The sequence below is a fragment of the Anomalospiza imberbis genome, chromosome 5 (assembly GCF_031753505.1).
Source record: "Anomalospiza imberbis isolate Cuckoo-Finch-1a 21T00152 chromosome 5, ASM3175350v1, whole genome shotgun sequence".
NCBI lineage: Eukaryota > Metazoa > Chordata > Aves > Passeriformes > Viduidae > Anomalospiza > Anomalospiza imberbis.
In genome coordinates, this window is record NC_089685.1 from 2,115,138 (window position 1) to 2,136,911 (window position 21,774).

General features: G+C 40.8%; 1 protein-coding gene across 3 annotated transcripts in view; it reads left to right on the forward strand.

Annotated features, from left to right (window-relative positions):
• The window catches only part of CHCHD3 (coiled-coil-helix-coiled-coil-helix domain containing 3), a 131,425-nt gene that overhangs the window by 11,072 nt on the left and 98,579 nt on the right, over nucleotides 1-21,774 (forward strand). For all 3 annotated transcript variants that reach the window (XM_068189374.1, XM_068189377.1, XM_068189376.1), the window contains exon 3: nucleotides 10,354-10,438. In XM_068189374.1, coding sequence (XP_068045475.1) covers nucleotides 10,354-10,438 — 85 coding nt within the window. The remainder of the gene's footprint in view (nucleotides 1-10,353; nucleotides 10,439-21,774) is intronic.

Sequence of the window (21,774 nt, forward strand, 5' to 3'; positions counted from 1 at the left end):
TAGTACCTTGGTTTTCTTCCTGCTTACAATTTGTAATACTAAAAAAACACCATTTATAGTTAAGTATTGCATCAGCTGAGACCAGTCATTGGTACAAGTGATTTTTATTAGCAGATCTCATTGCAAATCATTAAAAATGCAGGTGTTGGATTAATGATGTTGTGAGAATTTCAAGCATTTCAGCATTATCTTTTATTTTTATACAATTTCTGAATAATGAAAATAACCATAAACATCATAATTACGTATTGTTTACAGCCTGCTTTCAGTTATTATTAAAAGCAGCAATACAGGCCTGAATATTGGGCTGAAAACACACATTTCAAAGTTGACAATACTGTAGCTGTGTGATGATAATTCAATAAAAAAAGCTGGTTTGGCAGGAGTTGGAGAGAAAGCATCACAAAGTGTGTAAATCACCTCCAGTTTCCTTGAGAGAAATAAACCCTTTCTAGGAGTTATTAGAGGGTGCAGATATTTAAAATGTGAATATTGGCTATTTCTAAGCTGACTTCTTGGCTCCTGCTGTTAATATTACATGAAATAAATGTTTTTCCACTTGGTCACTGAACTCACTTCCAGATTATTCTCCAAAATAAACAAGCTGCTGTGTTGGAATATAGAAATCTTGTCTTCAAGGAATAAGGAAATACTTGGAAATTCTCCTTTTTAAAAGTGATTCTCATGTCCAGGACGTTGTACAAACGTTTAAATTCTTTCCCTCATCCCTTCTTCAGTCAGCAATTCCAAGCCTGAACGTGCTGGGTTTTCCATCAGAGCTGAATAAACAAATTGTACAATTATGGTTTGCTCTGCTCTGCTGGATCCTTTGTAGCAGCCTCTTGTTATCACCTGACTGAATGAACAGGAGATGAGATTTGAGCACACCACAACAGCTGCTAAAGATCCACTTATTTCTCACTGCTGCTTTCTTTGTCCCCAGTTTGAGATGAAGTGATTGCTTTCAGAATTTGTGCAGCCTTTTGGTGCCCCTGTCATCGATAAATGAAATTAGGACTTGATGTGGAGATAGTCACCTTTTTTACTTTCCTCAATATTCAGCTTCTGCTGGGAAAAATTTTTAAATCCCTTTAAAATTTAATGCTCGGGTGTTAAATGGTTTTAAATGTACAATGTGGAAGTTTGATATCCTGATTTATCTTCCCATGTGACTCCAACCACAGAGAAATCTGTTTAATGGGATCAGCAGAGCTATTGATGAGTGTTATCTTCTTTTTTTTTCATTAACCTTTCCCTATAAGGACACTTCCACTGCTTGTTTTTTTCACAGGATTATGGACTCTTATGTTTTTCTCTCCCAGAACAGCTTTTAAAGTTATTAACCAGTTTTACCCACAGAGGTAGATTTCTCATGGATAATTAATTTATTCACATGTTTTTTGAAATCTTGTGACTGGATTGGTGTCAGTGGCATTGGTGCAGAGATTCGTGGCATTCATAAAAGCTTCCTCAGAGGGATGTGCTCAGGGCAGATGGGGAAAATTCATGCTGGATGTGGACCTGCTGCAGAATGGTTACAAAACCTCTCTTAAAGCACCTTTTCCATCATTATTGTCCGCTTGCTTTTTCCATCATTCTTGTCTTTTCCTGCTTTAATTGTAGATTTGCTTCTCTGAGTCTCACCTGCTTCCCCTTCCACCTTACCCATGCTTTTAAAATTCTGCATTATTCTTTCCATCCTCCTTCTTGCTGAATTTCCTCACTCATTTAGGTTGGAAAAGACCCTTAAGATCATAGAATTATGGACTGGTTTGGCTTGGAAGGACCTTAAAGATCATTCTGTGCTATGGCAGGGACACCTTCCACTATCCCAGGCTGCTCCAAGTCCCATCCAGCCTGGCCTTGGACACTTCCAGGGATCCAGGGACAGCCACAGCTTCTCTGGGCAACCTGTGCCAATATCCCCACCTTAAAAAAAGAATTTATGTCACACACATTTGATCTATGACATCAAGGAATAACTTAATGAATGGCTGTAATGAACACGAGTTAAAATGAGCGCTGGGTGCAGGTTTGGGGTGTGCTGATCTATAAAAGCAGAGCCACCTGTGCCACAAAGAGCCGGGATGTGAACATTTGACAGTAAAATTCCGTGCCTGGAGCCTGTACTCCTGCCCATGGAAAGGTATAAAAATACCCTCCCTCAAGGCCTCTGTGAGTGAGTGATGAGCAGCTTTGTGATCTCCTTGTTCCTGCCCAAAGTGGCTCCAGTGCAGAGCTGAAATGGGGGAAGAATGACTTTTCAGTGCCACTGATAGTGCACAATCACAGCTGGAGATCCCTCCTTAGAGGTGATGGTGGCAGATGAACCGAACATCAGAATTTGCTATTTTTGTGGCCCTGGCAGTGCAGGGAGGCCCATTTGGGAGTGTTGGACTGAGAAGGACTGCTTGGCAATTCTTTGCCATTAGTAGTGACTTTTAAGAGGTGTTTCAGTTAAAAAACCCTTTTACTTATCTGCTACATGTAAAAATCCATAATTATTTCCCTGCCCTCTGCAGTGGTAGAAGGAATTTGTTGAAATACATGAGAAAGAATTTAAAACAGATTTTTTCCAAGAAGATGAAAAGAACACCAGTAAATTTGCCTGCACTGTCGGATAAAATAGCTTTACAAGAAACTTCTGAACCATAAAGATCAGGAACTGGACAACTTAAATTGTCCTGAAAGGACACCACATGCTTAATCCTCTTGAAAGCAGAATCATCAAATCCTTCTTATCGTTGCTTACAATATGATTATTATTTTTTAATGTTGAATTATGGAATCCTGATGCTTTCATCCATTGTGTTCCACAAGAAAAGCCTTCCACTGTATGTGGAGCAGGGATTACTAAAACAGCTGAAATGGAAATTTTCTCCACTGCTGTATTCAGTTTAAGGCAAGGATGGTATTTTAAAGGTGTTTGATACTTCTGTTTCATTATTTTTATTAATTATTTTAAATTAACAGGAGGGCAAAATGACTTATGGCTAAGCAGCTGCTGAAATAAGTTATTATCTCTATATTTGATTACAGAGTTGGGGGGGAAGGATGGGTTGTGAAGAAGGTTTGGTTGAAATAATTCCCTACCTTCCAGGGGCATCAAGAAAAATTGAAAAAGTCACATTAAAACTCCACACAATCATTTATCCACACAGCAGGAGTTCCTGCAGAAACTAAAAATTAAGGGAATTTTTATTAACTGGCTTTTTTAACTCAGTGCACTTATTGGTGGGAAATATCTGATTTTATGGACTCTCACATATTTTGAGTTGTATTGAACATATTTCATGTTTTTTTCTCTTGCACAACATCCCTGTGTCTGTCACCTGTTTATCAAATTAAAATCTTTCAAGATAGGAGATTTCAAAATATCAAAAATATGTCAAACCCACATATTTTTGGTAGTGTGACTCAGAAACGAATTATTTTTATAAAACAGAGCTGTTAGCACAGGCAGGTGGAACCTAATTCAAAGAATCACGGGGAAATCCTCCTCATTCTCTTTTTTCCAGCCCCCTCATAAATCCAGTGTGATTTGCTTTATCCCAACATTAACAGGATATTGAAAGGAGAATATTCCAAATATTATAGGAACTGACTTTGTTTTGTTACTTCTAGGCCATGCACTGTCTTGTTTCTAATTGAAATTAGTATAAATTGATTGATACCCACATTTACATTGGAAAATAGGGAATGTAATCTATGCAAGAGCGCCTTTGGAAAGTAAAATATTAAATATTTTCAAATTATGCACACTTAATTGCATTGTTTTTGTATTTCATTAGCCTATGAGCTCATCTGAAATATTCCTGCACATTACCAATATTTAACAGTTAATGAAAATTTCTGTCCTTGGAGGGCAGCTTTGTTTGTACTGAATTGCTGATTGGAAGAAGTGCCTGGAATTGGGAATTTCAGTGGAAAAGTTGCTGGATGTGTTGGTAGTTGAACTTGTATGAATCTGAAAGTAGAGTTTATTCTTGAGAATGCTTTTTAAAAAGAATAATATTTATGGAAATAATAATATTTAAGCAGTTTAAATGCTGGGTTTTAAAGCACAGAAATGACTTTTTTAGTGTTTTTTCACTGAAGGGATGGTTCATTATTGTTTTTATTGAGTGCCAGGCTAATTTGGGTTATTCATAAGGTTAAAGACCAGGTACAGCAGTATTTGAAACCTGATAAATTTTTAAAATAATTTCCTATTTTCTCTCCTATGCTGCTCCCAGCAAATCCAGGGCTCTTTGAGAACTAAAAACTAAGGAAAGCAGAATAGATTTTATGGTGTTGTTGTCTTCCCACCTGATTTAAACACACCGAATACATTTCCTACAGCTTGAATTGACATTGAAATCATCTCTTCCACTATCCCAGGTTGCTCCAAGCCTTGGACAATTCCAAGGCTGTAGGAACAATTTCATCCTGTTCTTACTGAAGATTTTTGGGTGACCTGTGGAATTTAGATAGGGTCCAAACCAGAGCTTTTATTAGGCAGAAAGAATAAATCAAGGCTATTTGCATATTATAATAACTGTGTTTTACACGTCTGAAGTTGAAATGTGGGTGGGAAATTGTTTTAATTGTGGAGGAGCCCTGATGTGTGCGAGCCCTCAATGTGAGCTGGGAAGGCACCAGGCACGTGGGCTTCCTCATCCAATATTTATGAGCCTTAATGCACAATTAGGAACCTTCCTGGTGACATCTTCATTAATTCCCCCAAAGCTGCCACTGCCCTGTGCCAGCAGCTGAGGCAGATGATGGGGCTGAAGGCAGCCCCCAGGTGCCCTGTCCCAAAGGATCTGGTTATATTCCTATCCCCTAATATTCCTACTTAAAGGGATGGGAGAACTTCCCCTTGGATGGGATCCATGGTTTGACTGCCCTGATGTTGGCTGTCAACGCCAGATGCCAGAGGTGAAAGCAAGAAACTGCAAGAATTCACTGGATTTGGTTTTTCCAGCACTAAAAGGAGTCTTCCTGTGGCTGAGAGGTACCTTGGAGCTGTTGTCTCTGTTTGGGGAATGTTTCAAAGGGATTGTTGTTTCAAGTCCATGAATTTTAGTGGAAGTGAAAGAGATTTTAGCAAAGTTTATCCTGGCTTGCAGTGTGGTGTGGATAGGCTGATTGAACACGGTGCTGAAGGAGGTGTGCCTCATTTTTGACTAATATTTCATATTCTTTAATTCTTTCCATCCTCTCTTTTCCCTTCAGCCTTCTTCCTTCTCATGTTGGATAAGCCCAGAGGAGGCCACAAATTTAATAAAAGGACTGGAACACGTCCTCTACAGAGCGAGACTGAGAGAGTTGGGGCTGTTCAGCCTGGAGAAGAAAAACAGGTTGTGTGGAGATCTTGGAACAACCTCCCACTATCCTGTTCACTGGACAGCATTTTTCTTTTAAATAGCCGAGCTCAACTAGAAGGAAAAACAGAACTTGGGCCTCTTTTGTGTGGTGTTTTTTTGTTTGAATTCGTTATCTGAACATTACCTAGCTAAGTATTTTCTAAAAGGCATTTGATTGTATCAAACCTAAGTGTCTCTTCATTAATAACTTAATGCACCTGCCCTTTCCAGAGAATTTAGTGAAGGTGCCTGCTACTAAATGCTGTTTGCATTAATGGATTTTTTTTTCCAAATGCAGGGCTAATGGGCAGATTCCCAGCTCTGCAGGCTGGAAGTTATTTGAATAATTTGTCCATATCGCATTCCTGATTTCTCAGGCTAACATTTCTGAGGCTGCAGGTGTCTGCTTTCCCTGAGGTTTGTTGTTTACTGCTTGGGGTGTAATCCTGACATCCTGCTGATTGTTTCTTTTCCGTGAAGCAACTGCTTTAGAGAGAGAGAGGAAGAATGTATGGATTTGGATCTTTTGATTAACAAAGGCTGAGGAGTTGGAGTCAAATACTTTAAGAGTTGTAAAAATCATTCTGTGCCAAACTATTGTAGATGTGGAGGTAAAATTTCTGATGGTTCCTCAAGAATTGGCATCACGTGAAGCTTTGCTCCCATCCTGCTCATGGGTGGCCTTTGGAGTTCCAAGGCAGAGCATATTTTATGCATCTGAAACATCAGGAACTGATAGGAAGTGAGAAGTCCTTCAGTCCCTTTTGCTCTTCTGTCCTTATCAGTTGTCCTTGAAACTACCCAAAACCTTTTGGATCCTGGGAAATATCTTGGCTTTCTGGTTCTTTATTTGTCTGATTTTGAAGCGCAAGTGGGCTTCAAATTAACAAAAATAAAATATTGAATAAATATTCAATGAATATTTATAAAAAATAAATACAAAGGGTTGAGCAAATGGCTTGGCACATTCATACAAAGGGTTAAGCATATGGCTTTGTACACTCTTAATAAAAGATATTTGTAGTAGAAATCAAGGTTTGTGGCATTTAAAAAAGGTGGTGGGATAAGCCTTTCTTAGGTTTGCCAGAGGATGTTGGATGGATTGGAATCTTGGGCTCTGGAGAACACTGAATGGAGAAGTGTTGAAATCTGCTTTTTCACAAGGGCACAGGACAAGGGAGAATGGCCTTAAGCTGAAGGAGGGTGGGTTTAGATTTGATTTTAGGAAGAAATTGTCCTTCAAACTTTTCCTGAAGAATTAGTGCATAAATGAGAAAAGTCAGGGTGCTGTTTCCCAGAGTCCACCAAAATGGCAAAACCTCCTTGTGCCTGGACAGTCCCTGCCAGATCCTGGCAGGAGCTTTCTGGATTTTCACTGTTGAGCCTGTGTGGATTCCAGACTCCCACCAAAGCTTCTCCCTCAGTGCTCTCCACAGCTGGACAGGGGAGACATAATAGAATTCCCATGGAATCTCCTGGGAATTTCAGCTCTGAAGCAGCTCCTGGGTTTCTGTAGGGCTGTTCCTCTCATATTCTCACTCCACTCTGCTCTGTCCAGCTGCACAAAACTTTTTTTTTTTCTTCTTAAATCCGTTATCCCGGAGGCATCACCACCACTCCTGGTTGGCCCAGCCTGGTGGGTCCATCCTGGAGCTGGCTGGAATTGGCTCTGCTGGACGTGGAGGAAGCTCCCACAAACCACCTCCATATTCCCTGGTCCCAAACCCTGCCTCCACAAACCAGGACAACCATTCTGTGTCTGGGAGCAGTTTGGTGCCTCTCAGAGCATTGTGCTGATGCCTCAGAGTTTAGCTTTTATGGTTTTCAGGTTCTGTGCTTCTTCAGTGTGCGGGTCTGAGCTTCATATTATGGGATGGTGAGCTCTCTGCACAGAGCAGGGAGACAAAACCATTCCTGCTCCAGCTGGGCACCAAGGACAAATGATCCAAACCTCAGGCCCAGGAGCACAAACAACGTGGGCTGAGGAGAGAAAAACAAGCAGGATGGGACTGCATGGGCTAAAGCTGGAATGGGACAATGAACTCCAAGGTGCCAATGGAGCAGAGCTGATCCCAGTGAGAGCCCCCGGGAGCGCTCGTGCATTTTGGGACCATTTGGGTTCATCTTGAATGCTTGAGCACATCCAGAGGGGACAAGGAGGCTGGAGAGGGGCTGGGAACACAAACCCTGTGAGGAACGGCTGAGGGAGCTGGGGGTGCTCAGCCTGGAGAAAAGGAGACTCAGGGTGGCCTCAGCACTCTCCACAGCTCCTGAAAGGTGCCTGTGCTCAGCTGGGGCTGGGCTCTTTCTCCAGGCAGCACTGGCAGAACCAGAGCACACAGCCTCAAGCTGTGCCCAGGGAAATTCAGGTTGGATATCAGGAAAAAGCTTTTCCAGAAAGGGTGACAAAGTTCTGGAATGGCTGCCCGGGGAGGTGGTGGGGTCACCAGCCCTGGATGTGCCATGGTTGAGTTGAGAGGTGTTGGGGCTGGGGTGGACTCAATGGTCTTGAAGATCTCTTCCAACCTTGTGATTCTGTGAATCTTGGGTGCAGCCCTGGCTGGGCTCTTGTGCTGCCCAAGGTGCATCCATTGAGGAGATCATTTTAAGAAATCCCTACTTTATTCTTTAACTCTGCCCAGCCTCTCTTCTAGCTCAGCCTTCTCAAGGCATCAGTGCAGCCTCTTTGGGGGTGCCCATCCCCATTATCCCGGTGCTTTTCCATTCCCGTTATCCCAGGAGAACGCTGCCAATCAAACGCTCATCCCTGGGGGTGCTGAGGGGACAGAGCAGCTGTTCCTGGGGGTTTGGAGTGTGTTCCCTTCGCTGCCTGCCTCACAAATGGGTTTGTGATGGGAGCTGTGCATTAAACACTCTCACACTCACCTCGCACTTTGGTTTGTGCTCCTGGAGGAGCAGAGGAAGCCCTGGGATGCAGGTGTGACCTGCCTAAATGTACCTGAAGATCTTCCCACTTTGCTCTGGGATGAAGCTGACGCTGATTTCAGCATCCTGAGGAACTTCTGCTATTAAAGGGCATGGTGGTAGGAATGGCTATGCAATAATAATTTAATTTTTAATAGAATAATGTTAATATATTAATATTTTAGCAGTCTTACACCCTCCTGGTTTAACATTCTCTAGTATGTCGGTGGTCAGCTATGTGTTTTTAATGCCCTGTAGTGTGACCAGAGATGGCCATCAAAAATGTTATTTAACATTTAAACACTCTTTTCCTGATCCCCTCTCAAATAAGTTATCTTTTCTCTTTTGAAATGCTTTTTCCCCTAGAACAAATCCCTCCTCCTTGTAGAACTGCAGTTTTTTTCTTTTCTTTTTTTTTTTTTTAACTGAAACATCATAAAGCTCCCATTTGGGAGCTACCCAATTACATCTTACAATAATTCTATTGAATGATCTATAGCTCCACTTTTATTCCCTATTAGTATTTGCCTGATCGATGGGCACCCTAATTGATTGTTAAGGTCAAATGTCTTTATTGGCTGCTGCCCGAATCTTTCCTCATTATGACATAAACCATCCTCTGGTCTCTTGGAGTTCTTGTAGTCATTTTTTTGCACCAGAACCATAAATTTCATTCTGTAGATGCTGGTGAACAAGATAATTAATGTTGTTATGTCAGTCAAGATAATCCCAATAAAATGGGGGTTTCCTTTTTCACCCAGCTTTTTGCTAGAGATCTGTTGAAAGGTTCATATTTCCCTCTGAAATTTAATTTTAAAGTATTTTTGGGCTGGGATCTCACTGGTAATTCACAAGTTTCCCCCCACTTTTCCCTCTGTTTCTGTGATCTCAGCATTTCCTGGGCCTGGCACGATGCCTATCGATTCCTGCTGCTTTTCCAAAGATATTTCTAACTGGATTAGTTGGCCAGAACTCCCATAAAATTGATGAAGCTGCTTCATCCATTCATAAAACCCTTTTGTGAGGCTGCTTTACCATGAGCAGAATTGCAGGGAGGCTGAACTATAACAGAAATGTGGAATAATGATTTTGGATAATCTTTGCAGATAAATCCAGCTCCTGGAGATGAGGTCACAGAGACCCTCCAGTGCCTGAAAATGAAATTCTCTGGGCTTCACCTCCCTGTGCAGGGGTTTTGTGTCCCTTTTTAGGATTCAGCAGCTCTGTTTTCCTGGGTGTTGTGGGATGGGATCACGTCCTGGAGCTCTGGGCTTCCATGGAGGGGGATCTGAGCCAGGAGTGAGGGAATTCCCTGGAAATCCAGAGCATGGCCCAGGTTCAGCTTGGTGTCGGTAGGGCTTTATTCCAGGCAGGATTAGGATTAAGATGGATTTGGGGGGTTTTGGAGATGTTTTTCAGCCTTGTAGGATTGGTGGCTCTCCAGCTTTTCTCCCTCTTTTTTCTTGAATTCTCTGTATTCTCGAAGAAGTTGCTTCCCTGTTCTTTTTGTTCTTAACCAGAGTTTCATTGATTCATCTGACAGAATCTAAGTGAAGGAAATATTCTTTCCATATCTCCTGGATTCAACAAAATCAGAAGAATTTGGGGCAAAATCGTTGTCTAGGATCTAGAAGTATGAATATTTAGGGTGTTGTAAGAGCTTTGTTGTGTAAAATGCATCTGCAAATACTTGATTCGTTACACAAAGATATTTCTTTTGGTTCTATATGAATAAAAAGCAGCATTTTATGACTTTACTGTTTATGTCTCTGTCTCATCCCCATGGTTTTACTTTACAAAGACATACTTCTGAAGAAAAATATTTAATTTAATGTATAGTCCATGTTGTTTAATTTTCGAAAGATTGCACTAATTGAAAAGCTGTTTAATAAGAAAATTTTTTAAAGGCTCACTGTTGTGCTAAAATTTCAAAGATGGTTGAACCACAAGAAAGCAACTCCAACTGCTGTGAGGAAAAAAGCAAATGAACAATTGAGGGCACTGTATTATGCAGTTGTTTCTGTAATTGGGGATAAGTTGTGTTCTGTTAACATTTCATTGAATTTTCTTTTAATTGCAGTTAATGATGAAGAGCTGAAGAAAAGAATAGCTGAGGAACTGGCACTGGAACGAGCCAGGAGAGACTCTGAAGCTCAGAAAAGGAGGTTGGTTCATTAATAATAACAGTATTTCAAACAAACTTGGACTTAATGCTTTTTTTTTATTTATCTGCTTACTGGATATTTTGTGCACAAACTGGCTGGGTGAGCTCTGGGGGCTGCAGCAGGTTTGGATATTAAATCCATGTTCAACAACAAATGAGCTGGAATTTCCTTGTAAGAGCTGATCCAAACTGTTGCTCTAAATCCCTTTTGACCTCTTGAGCTTGGCTTTTTTGCTGCCTTTTAAGCTCAAGCTTTGCTGATTTCTCTGGAGCCCAAATAATCACTTTGTGCTGCTGAGACAGAGCAGGGGTGGGGGCCCTGTGACCCCGGGGGCTGAGCAAAAGTACCTTGGAACAACAGCAGAAATGGGAATTCTGGAGGTTTCTGGGAATTCTGCAATTCCCAGGATGTTTTGAGGTACTTTGACTATGTAAAATGCTGTATCAAACCAGTTCACACCAGTAAAACCCTTTTGATTCCTTTCTGCATATTGAAATATTCCTTTCTTAGGCATTTTTTTCTCAGAGATTGCAGTGACTCTGAAAGCCTGATCAGAGCCATTATTAGCAATTAAAAATTCTTCTTTTAAATTTCGAAATATTGGTATCTGCTGAACTTCTGTGTTTATTTCTCCTTTCAGTGATTGTTGTAAATAGATAACACAACACACCGAGTATAAATATAAATATAAATATAAATATAAATATAAATATAAATATAAATATTCCACACTGTCCTCCACTGAGAATGGTGGGGAGAAAGGCTCATTATGATGGATTAAAAAAAAATTAGGCTGTAATTAGTACTACTTCAACTGTCTGCATAGATCTCAGTTGTTTCCTACCCAGCATTCTGTTGTTTAATTGAGTTAGGTTGATGGAGTATATAATTAGATAGGACTGTATTAATGTCCCAGGGAAAAAAAAATCAGGCTTTTCTCTTTCTTTTTTTTGCATCAGCAATAAAGGAAATCAATAAGTTAGAGTGAAATCCCCCCCTCCTCAGCTGGGCTTTGACAGGAAAACATGGGTTGTTGTTGAGCTTCTTGAGTGCTCAAGACTTCAGCTAAATGGGATTAAAATCTGGAAATACTTGGTTTGCAACTTCAGCGTTTTCTCATGTGACACTTTCAGTACCTTCCAGAATTCACCTCGCAGGGGTTGTGCATTGGTCTGTGAAAGGGAGGGAGCAGATTGGGTAAAATATCAAAGTAAATTAATGATGATGATGATAAAGAAAGGAAAAATATCAAAACTTGTTAACAGCTTTACATCTTTTCCAATTTTTATTTAATTAATTTTCTGCCATAGCAAAGATTGTTTTATTATAATTTTTTCACAGTATATGCATTATGAAAATCTGTTTTTAACAGAGCATAGAGACTTTTTTTGTCTTGGATGAAACAGATCTTTTTTCATACGTAAAACTTATGGTCTTTATGGGCTGAATTCTGGTGGAGGTTTGTGTTTTAAAAGCTTTCAGGAAACTCACATTATTCACATAAATGCTTTTGTCTTCCATGTGCAGAATGTTCCAGCTAATAGAAATGTGGACTATAAGCTGTAGTAATTTGTAATATAAATACAAACTCATTGATGCTGTTTTGGAAAACAGAACAAAACCCTGAGCTCTACGTTTAAGCTTCTTGACCTTGCACTTGTGATTTATTAACAATTTCATTTCATAACCCACTAATTTAAAGATAAATCCTGTTGGGATGTGACACAAAAAATAAAGTTTTTTACCTCCACGTTCTTTTTTATGGATTGTTTTACCACGGATGGTATATTTTACATATTTATATTCTCACTTCTTTCTCTAAACCAGGGTTTTTTCCCAACATTTCAATGAAATAACATTGCAACATAAAAATATCTGACACTTTGGACTGTTGTCTGATTCCAGCTGCCTAATAACTGATTTTGGTGCTGTTCATGAGCAGTGCATGAGCACATTTGGATTTGATTGCAAAATGTCTTTTACTCATTCCAGACTGAAGGGAAGAAATCTTAATTTGAACTTGTAGATAAATTATTTTATTCACACATCCATACACAGTACAGATGGGCTGCTATATAAAGTTAAAATCTGTGCTTATTTTGGGGATTAGAGCTGAAGAATGACTCTTAAATTGTATTTTAATGCCATCAACTCTCTAACAATATATGCATTACAGTTTCTATTTAACAGGACTTGGAATAATTAATAAAATAGTGGTTTAGACCCACCTTAGAATATATTTCCAAAATTCTGCACTGATTCCACTTTACTCCTCCTTTTACTCGGCCCAACTGTTGTTCTTCACTTTGGTTTTTGAACATTTTGAAATGTTTCATCTGAAAAGCGTTTCCATTTTGGAAAGTTCATTTAGAAAATTGATGATGATTAATTTACAACAGAATTTGTAGATTTTGCAGTAGTAACTGTGAGCAGTTAATGTGGCAGAGCTGCAGTCTTAGGGTGATACTCAAGGGAACACAAAAATGAGAGGATGGACTCAAAAACTCAAGCTCAAAAACTTGAGCTTGACAGTGGTGACAGGTAAGAAATGATAATTAAGAGAATTCTGAATAATAAATAAGAGAAATCCACATGACTCAATTGACCAATGGGTGATAATTTGAATTTTGCCTTTTCTCTGCCTATTCTAGACAAACTCAGCAAATGTTTAGCATTTTTTTCTAATTTCCCAAGAAAATGAGAAAATTTTTTAATGTTATGGCTTTGAGCACAGGCATTGGGGAAGTAAGTGAATTTCCTTCTCCCATCAGAGAACAGAGTGGAATTTATCCACTCCATCCATTAACTTTGTCCTTGGATACAAAGCTGTTCATTTGTTGGGCTCCATGATACTGATGGTGCTCAGTAAATCTGTTTTTCAAGTTTGCTTTAAATGAAAAGTGCAGGCAAAGTAAAAAGTATTTTGAGACAGCAAAAAGAACAACTTCCATCATCAGCATAATGATAAAATTTTAGATACTGCCAAGCTCATCAGAGTGCTGGATTCCTCCACTAAAATATACAAACCACTGCTTCAGAGGCAAGTGATGGATGTGATTTCCCATGGAAATGGAACGTTCCTGAATGATGACTTGCCTTTTTCCCCCCCCCTGAAAATCAGAGAAATTTCAGTCTTTTTATTTTGCTAATCATTTAGCTCAGGCTAATTATATTTGGGCGGGGTTCAGTTTCTTGCTTGGCGAGTGTTTCCCGGCTTCCACTTTTTAAATATGATTTGGCAAGGGGCAAATATTAATTATATGTAGAGTGAGGTGTTTTTGCAAGCTGCTATGCATGGCAGTGCCTTCAATAGTGCAGGAAATGTATTTTGTTGAAGTCTTCAATATATTCATCCCTGGAATGGTGTTTGTGTGCCAGAAACCTGTCCCTGTGCTGTTCGCTTGTGACTGTCCTGTGACGTGCTCTGATTCCAGGGCTTAATTCTTAAAGGAAAACTCCTGCTGGAAGGAGGAATTGTAAGGCAGGAAAAGGCTTAAAAATAGACTTTGGTTTGTTTTGGTGGCCTTACAGTAATTCTGCTGCCAGCTCTGTCGTAGAAGCGCTTAAAGTATGATCGAGGAGGAGAGGAGAAGGCTCCAGGGAGAGCTTCCAGCACATTCCAGGGCCTGAAGGGGCTCCAGGAGAGCTGCAGAGGGACTGGGGACAAGGCCTGCAGGGACAGGACACAGGGAATGGCTCCCACTGCCAGAGGGCAGGGGTGGATGGGATCTTGGGAATTAGGAATTCCTGGCTGGGCTGGAATTGCCAGAGCAGCTGGGGCTGCCCCTGGATCCCTGGAATGCCCAAGGCCAGGCTGGACCCTGGGGCTGGAGCAGCCTGGGACAGTGGGAGGTGTCCCTGCCATGGCAGGGGTGGCACTGGATGGGATTTAAGCTCCTTTCCGCCCAAACCATTCCAGGATTGTCTGGTGGCTTTTGATAACTGTGTTTTTTGTGCGTCTCTGCCATCTCATCACCTATGACCAGTTGGTCAAACTTGCGTAACTTTTCTCTTGAAAAGCACATGAAAAATCCTTTCCTTGAGTAATGCAGACGAGCTCATCGAGCATTCTGTCTTGGTTTGAACAGACAGGTGTCTGCTCAGGAAGGCAGGAGCCTCCCCTGAAATGGAAAATGTAAACCCCCTTCCCTCTGAATTGTTATAATTTTGAAATTAAGGAGACCTCAGGCAAAGATATGGGAATAGGAAAAACAGTTCTTTGCTAGGAAAATTAAAGATACAAATGCAATAGTACAAACCAGAAAACAACCCACTGCCAGAGTCAGAACAGAGCTGACCCCCTGTGGGTCAGGGAGGTGGCAGCAGTCCCATCCCATGGTGGCTCAGCCCTCCTGCAATGCCAGCTGTGCTTCTGCTGGAGCAGGGATCCTGGACAAGGCTGGAGTTTTCCTCTGAAGCTCCAGGGCTGCTGGAGATGGGCCTGGGCTCCCTCTGGGAATGCAGTGGAGAAGAAAGCTGCTCCTCTGGCAATGCAGTGGGCAAAGGCTGCTGTGGTGTTGCAGGAGTCAGATTGGATCCAGGTAGGAATGCTTGGCTCCTCCCCTGGGCGGAGCATCTCCCCATGGGATGATGGAATTTTCTCAGCCCTGCAGGGACACTCAGTGGCCATGAACAGCAGAGATCTCCTGGAGGGAGGATTGGGTGTGGGAGAGATAAAGAAAACTGCCCCATGGACAGCAGAGAACTGCCCCAGCTCTGACAGATGGGGAGAGAACACACACCCCAGTCACATCTTTCGACCTAAGACACATTCCCTGGGAATGAATTGTTGGATTCTGTTCTCCATGGCTCACTGGGCTTCAGAGGATGTGACATTTTATCTGTCACCAGCTGGACAACTGATTGCAACCTCAATTTGTGCCATCCTCATCTGTTTGGAGGAAGCTTTCTGTCAAAAGCTGTAAATCAGCTTTGACTCTGCCCTGGTGCACAGAGTTGCTCCGTGGTGGTTTATGGAAGTTGTAACCATTAGATTTTTTATTTGTTGTTTTTTTTGTGCTTCAAGGAGGGTCTGGAGATAGCTGCTCATCACTCTGGGGTTTCATTGATGCTCTGAGCTCTTCCCTCCAACCCTTTTTTTTTTTGTCATGTCTCAGCAGTACATTGCATAAATGATGAGCTCTTAGTAAACCTGGAGTAAAGAGCTGGTGCAGAACAAATTCACCAGTGAGATATAATGTGAGAGAAGAATGAAGAAGAGTATTGGACAAGAAGCCTTTGGGAAACTACAAACCAAAATTGTTATATTGAAATCAATACTGGGGCTTGACCTTTCTGTGCTAGTGGATACTCTAAAACTTCCTATTGATTTCTCTTGTAATGACATGTTTATTCCAGTTTCCTGGCACACATGTGGAGAACAAGGGGGAAAATAAAATTATGGATTTCTTTACAATATTCATTTTATATTTCAGTGAGGCAAAGGTATGAGGAGCATCTTAATGTATCTGTAGTTCATATGGGGAGTGAACTAATTGTGGTGAAAACTTCTTCAAAGCATTCTTTTCCTCCTAAATGATTATTTTTTCCCAAGTAATCAGCTATGTTGAATTGGGAAACCTGCTTTTTCATGTAGGATTGTCCTCAGGGGGAGCAAAAAGCTCCATTTTAGGAAATAGTTGTTATTTTGTCTTCTGCCACAGGGACCTGTTGGTATTGTTTGAATTAAGTGGGAAAAGAGTCTGGAAAAACTCTGCATCTTCTCTGCTGCTGACAGTCAGAGGAAAAGCTGGGAATACTCTGAAGCAGTAAAAGTGTTGATAATTCTTTTGATTTGAGATAGCTCAAAAATAAGTGTTTAATATCTCCTGGCAAGGGAAGCTGCACTGGTTTGGTAAAACCAGACATCCTAATTGATAATCACATCGAGGAAGGCAAGGGGATTTTATAGGGGCAACTGATTTTATGAAAATTTAAAATAAGTCCTTTTCCCTTCTGGAGTTCTGTCTGCTAAGAATTTTAGGTTTTCTGTGCTGCCAGGCACTGACCCCCAAGAGAACACTGCATTGACCTGAGGCTGTGGAGAAGGCTTCCAAAATGGAATGACAGAACTGGGATTACAGGTGTGTAGTTAATTAGAAGTGTGTGATATCACAAAGTAGAAAACTTAAGAGTTTAGGGTTTTAGAATATAGTAATATATGCAGAGCTAAGGTGGAAGTTTTAGGGCAAAGGCTTGTCTTTCTTCTTCACCTTCTTCATGGGTTGGGTAGTATTTTGTAATTAGACAGAAAAATCCGCATGGTGAACTTTAAGTGAATAGTTATTAAGTTAAAATTAAAAATAATTTAAGTATAATTTATTAATTAAATAATTTAACCTTAAAAGACCTTATAGGAAAAGATTGTTGGCCATTTTGTACCTTACTAATGAAGAGCTGCACAACTCACTACCTATAAAACTATAAGAGAAATAAGAAATAATAAACACCTAAATCTAAACACAAGCTGTGATCTCAAATACCTTCAATCCCAACCTCAACAAAAAAAAACCAAAAACCAAAACCCAACATTTAATGGGTCGTGTGAGGATAACAATATTAATTATTAATTAAATATATTGTTACATAATATTAGTATAATATATAATTATATATTATATTATATATTCTTATTATATTATTTGAACAACAATATTAATAACATTAAGAATAGTAAGAATAATAATAATAATAACATTAAGAATAGTAAGAATAGTAACAATAGTAATAATAATATAGTTATGAGGAACCTAACTATAATAATAACTTAAAAATTTAAAATTTATAAAAAAAACCTTGGAGTGCCAAAGGGCCCCTTCAGCCACAGGACTGGAGGCAGCAGTGGATTTTGGCCTCACGTCCCACCTTGAGTTCCTCCTATTTTTCCTTCCCAGCCATTCCTTTTCTCCAACATTTTTTCCCCCTCTCTCAGCAGATACTTCTCTTGTCTGATGTGAAGCTCAGTAAAAGATTTTGCTGAGAGCCTTTAGCTGTAGGTGGTGCCTGTTGATTTTTTTTTCTGTTAAGGTTGGCATTATATCATGAGATGGTGTGTCTTGTTTGGATTCAGATGTTTCTTAGTTCTACACTCTTTATAAGTTGTGATTTCTGTAGTATTTAATTCCAATAAGTTAAAAACGGAGACGTATTTCTTTTTTTATAAGGTTTTTTTAAGGATAAACTGTCTAATTAAGAAATGATACTTAAATTATTTTTACTTTTATCTTAATAATTAACTACTTGTGTCTCATAATGTGGATTTTTTATTTAATTATGCCATATTATTTAAACTCATGAAGAAAAAGGTGAAGAAGAAGGACTAGTTTTGTTTTAAAACTTCTGTCTTGTTTCATTTATATTACTATATTCTAAAACTTTAAACTCTTAGTTTTTTATTAGGTGACATTATACACTTTTATTAAACTATACACTTATAATTTTAGTTTTATCATTCAATTTTGCAGGCTTTTTACAGCTTTAGGTCAAGTGCAGTGTTCTCTTGAGGGTCAGTACCTGTCAGTATAGAAAGTCTAAAATTTTCAGCAGTCAGGGCTCCAACAGGTGCCTTTTTGGGCAGCCAGCTCTTCAAACCAGGAAAGTTTAGTGTGTGATTTTTACGTGCAAAATGTCAAGGAAGCATAAAAATGTTTATGAAGTTGAGAAGTATCAAGCTGCCTTAGAAGCCTGTTCAAGTTTTATTGTTTTCAGTGAAAAAAGGTATTGTTTTCAGAAGAAAAAAGGCGTTTGGCAATGGCAGAGTTACTCTCTAAGATTTCCTGCTCTGATTCTCCATTAATACCATTATGTCTGGCTCTCAGGATATGGAGAGATGAATCTTGGAGATGGGAGGTGGAAATTGGAGAAAGCAGAGCTATAATTCACTCCTGCCTTTATAAACCCCAATTTTCAAGGGCTTATTTTTCACATGGATTTTAGAACCTGCCATCTCAGCTGACAACTTGGATACCGAGGTTCATCTTGATCAGTTTATTTTCAGGAGAGATGGGAAAATGACTTGCAGCTAGTGAGAGAGCATCCACAAAAATAATCCTGCTTCATAGTTTCAGATTCAGGTAAGAAAGAGGAAAACTATTCCCCCCCTGGCAATTTTAAACAAACCTTTGCTTTCAAACTGCTGAGCTCTTTCATTTTGAAAAGCAGCAAATGAGCAGCTGAGAAACACTTAAAAATAGTAATAATAATAATGATACTAATAAAAATTTTACCTGTCACTTCATTTTAATGGATAATTAATGTTGTCATAATTCCAGGACTGCTTTTGCAGATCCCAAGGGGAAGGATATTAAGTTGGAAAGTAATTTCAAGTAGAGTTATGTGACTAGCTAAACATACACAAATTATGTAAAGCAGTTTTACAATTCTAACTCGGGTTCTCCATGTCCCTCCGGCATAAAAGTGGGAATTTGCTCATCTATTTTGCCTCTATATAATACTGATCTAAATGCACATATTTTAAAATAGTGGCTTTATGAAGTGTAATTAAAAATCCCCTCAAACAACCTGCCCCCCTTTCTACTCACCCCTCCTCCTTCCAACACCAAACACTGCCCCAAAAACACTCCCACAACTCAGGAATCTCCAAGAAAACTCAACCACTGACGAGAGTCACTGTCCTTGTTGCTCTGAGTGTTCACAAGCTGTCCATGGAAGTGCTGTTGATAAATTGAATTAATTGGAGTAAGTTGAGTCGATAACTGAGATATGAAATGAATCTTGGATCTTCTGATCAAGGACTGGCACATAAAATCACGTGGCCAGCCATTAGCAGGGATTTTTCCTTTGACAGATGTTAGGCTGGGGTTGGAAGGCAGCTGGGAAAGGGAGGGGGATAATGAGGTTCTTCTGCTGGATGGTGTGGCTTGGACTGAGTGTTTGGGTGATGTGACAAGTCTGCTGTTTGAAATAGGAGCAACTGGGGCGTGATGGTTATGTGGGATGAGGTGGAAGCTCTTAAAATTGTATTTTCAGTGTTTGCTTGGGTTTGAGAACAGACATCATGGAATTATGGAATCATGGGATAGTTTGGGTTGGGAGGCACCTTCAAGATAATCTCATTCCACAGGGGCAGGGACACCTCCCACTGTCCCAGGCTGCTCCAGCCCCAGGGTCCAGCCTGGCCTTGGACATTCCAGGGATCCAGGGGCAGCCCCAGCTGCTCTGGCAATTCCAGCCCAGCCAGGAATTCCTAATTCCCAAGATCCCATCCATCCCTGCCCTCTGGCAGTGGGAGCCATTCCCTGTGTCCTGTCCCTGCAGGCCTTGTCCCCAGTCCCTCTGCAGCTCTCCTGGAGCCCCTTCAGGCCCTGGAATGTGCTGGAAGCTCTCCCTGGAGCCCTCTCCTCTCCAGCTGAGCACCCCCAGCTGTCCCAGGCTGGCTCAGAGCAGAGGGGCTCCAGCCCTGCAGCAGATCCATGGAATCCTCCGGATTTGCTCCAGCAGCTCCAGGTGCTGCTGCTGTTGAGGGTCCCAGAGCTGGACACAGAACTCCAGGTGGGAGTTCAGCCTAAAGAAAGATGAGAATCCCCCGATCCCTTGCCCTCCGTGTCTCTGCTGTGGAATACATCCCAAACCCATGTGGGAGTTGTGTGACCGTGTGGGATGGACCAAAGACGAGGGAGGAGTTATTGGGATGGGAAAAGGTCAGTGCCAGCTCAGGGATCAGTGCTGGAATCACTTCACTGTTCTCAGTACCATGTATAATGAATCAAGGGCTAATTTATATTCATGTATGGCAAATGTTAAGGAGGAGCAGTCACCCTGAGGAAGAAGTGGATATGGAAGGAAGCGATGGAGTTCTCATTAAATTTAATAATGTGAAGTTCAAGCATAACTGCTCAGAAGTGTGATCCCTTCTTTCTTCTGCCTGTGCCAGAGTCACAAGAGCTCTTGGTCACTTGTGATGGATTTGTCAGAGAGTTTTAATGGTGCTGGGTCTGGTGGGTAAAGTGGGACCAATTTGGTCCCTGTTGTCACATTTGACTGGTTTTGCACTAAGGCCTCATGAAATGGTGATAACTCTGGGTTTGATGAGCTGCGTGATCCTTTTTGAATTCATATATTCCCGTGATTTTAAAGCTTCAGAATTCTGGGTTTGGATTTGGAATCTTGAAATCATGGAATCTTTTTGCTGGAAATTCCTTTAAGATGGAGTCCAAGCTCTGCCAAGCCACCACTAAACCACATGGGATGTGCCACATCTTCAAGTTGTTTAAATCCTTCCAAGGATGGGGACTCCAACGGTCCCTGGGCAGATGTGCCAGGGCTGGACAGCCCTTTCCTTGAAGAAATTTTCCCAATATCCAAGCAAAAACTCCCCTGGCACAGCCTGAGGCCATTCCCTCTCCTCCTGTCCCTGTTCCCTCGGGTTAGATCCCAAATCCTCCCCTGGCTGTCCCCTCCTATCAGGGAGTTGTGGAGAGCCAGAAGGTCCACCCTGAGCCTCCTTTTCTTCAGGCTGAGCAACAGGAGCACCAAAAATGTGAAGGCAGAATGTCCTTTTGACACCACAGCTTTCAGGTGCAGAAAAATGATATTTTCTGTTAATTACTTGCGTGATCTGAAGGGTTTAAAGGTGAAATTTTCGAACAGTTGTTAAGAATGTGGTTGCTACTAATGTTAGGAACAGCTCCTGTCACTTGTGCTGTGCAAAGTCTTATGTGAATGGAGAATAATGTTTTTAATGAGTGAACAGTGGTAGAAACTTCAGTTTTGAAGAACTTCTTTGTGTTTTCTGAGTCTTGACCTTCCAGATAATTTGTTTCCCTGTCTCTGTCCTTAGTTATGTGTTTGTAAAAATCAGATGAACTTGAGGTAATTTCCCCGACGTTGCAGACAGGTGAGATGGAGTCAGAGAAATCTCCATTTCACACCTCTCAGAGCTCAGCTCAGCTGGGAGATGTTTTCCTGATGTCTCTCACATCCTTTCAAATTCCTCGTCAGCTCCGCCGATTTCCAGCCATGGCTTTCCGCGGCACATCCCGTGTTCCGCTCATGAAATATTGAAACTCACAAATATAATTCACTCATTAATATTGCAGCGTGGCCTAAACTCATTGCTCAAAACATTTTGGGATCTTCTGCGAGTCTGTCAGGAGGAATTAAGGAGATGCTGGGGTTCAAGAAAGCAGAAAACCTCATGAATCCTCCTCATGTTGTATCTTATCTCCAGTTGGAGTGAGTTTTTGGGTTCCATATTGAATGATACCTCATTAAATTTTTCCCTGATTCATAGAGGACAGGATGATTTTCCTGACAGTGGACTTTGGAACAGGGAATATTTTGATTTTTGCTTGGTTGGAAGTAATGAAAAATGACAC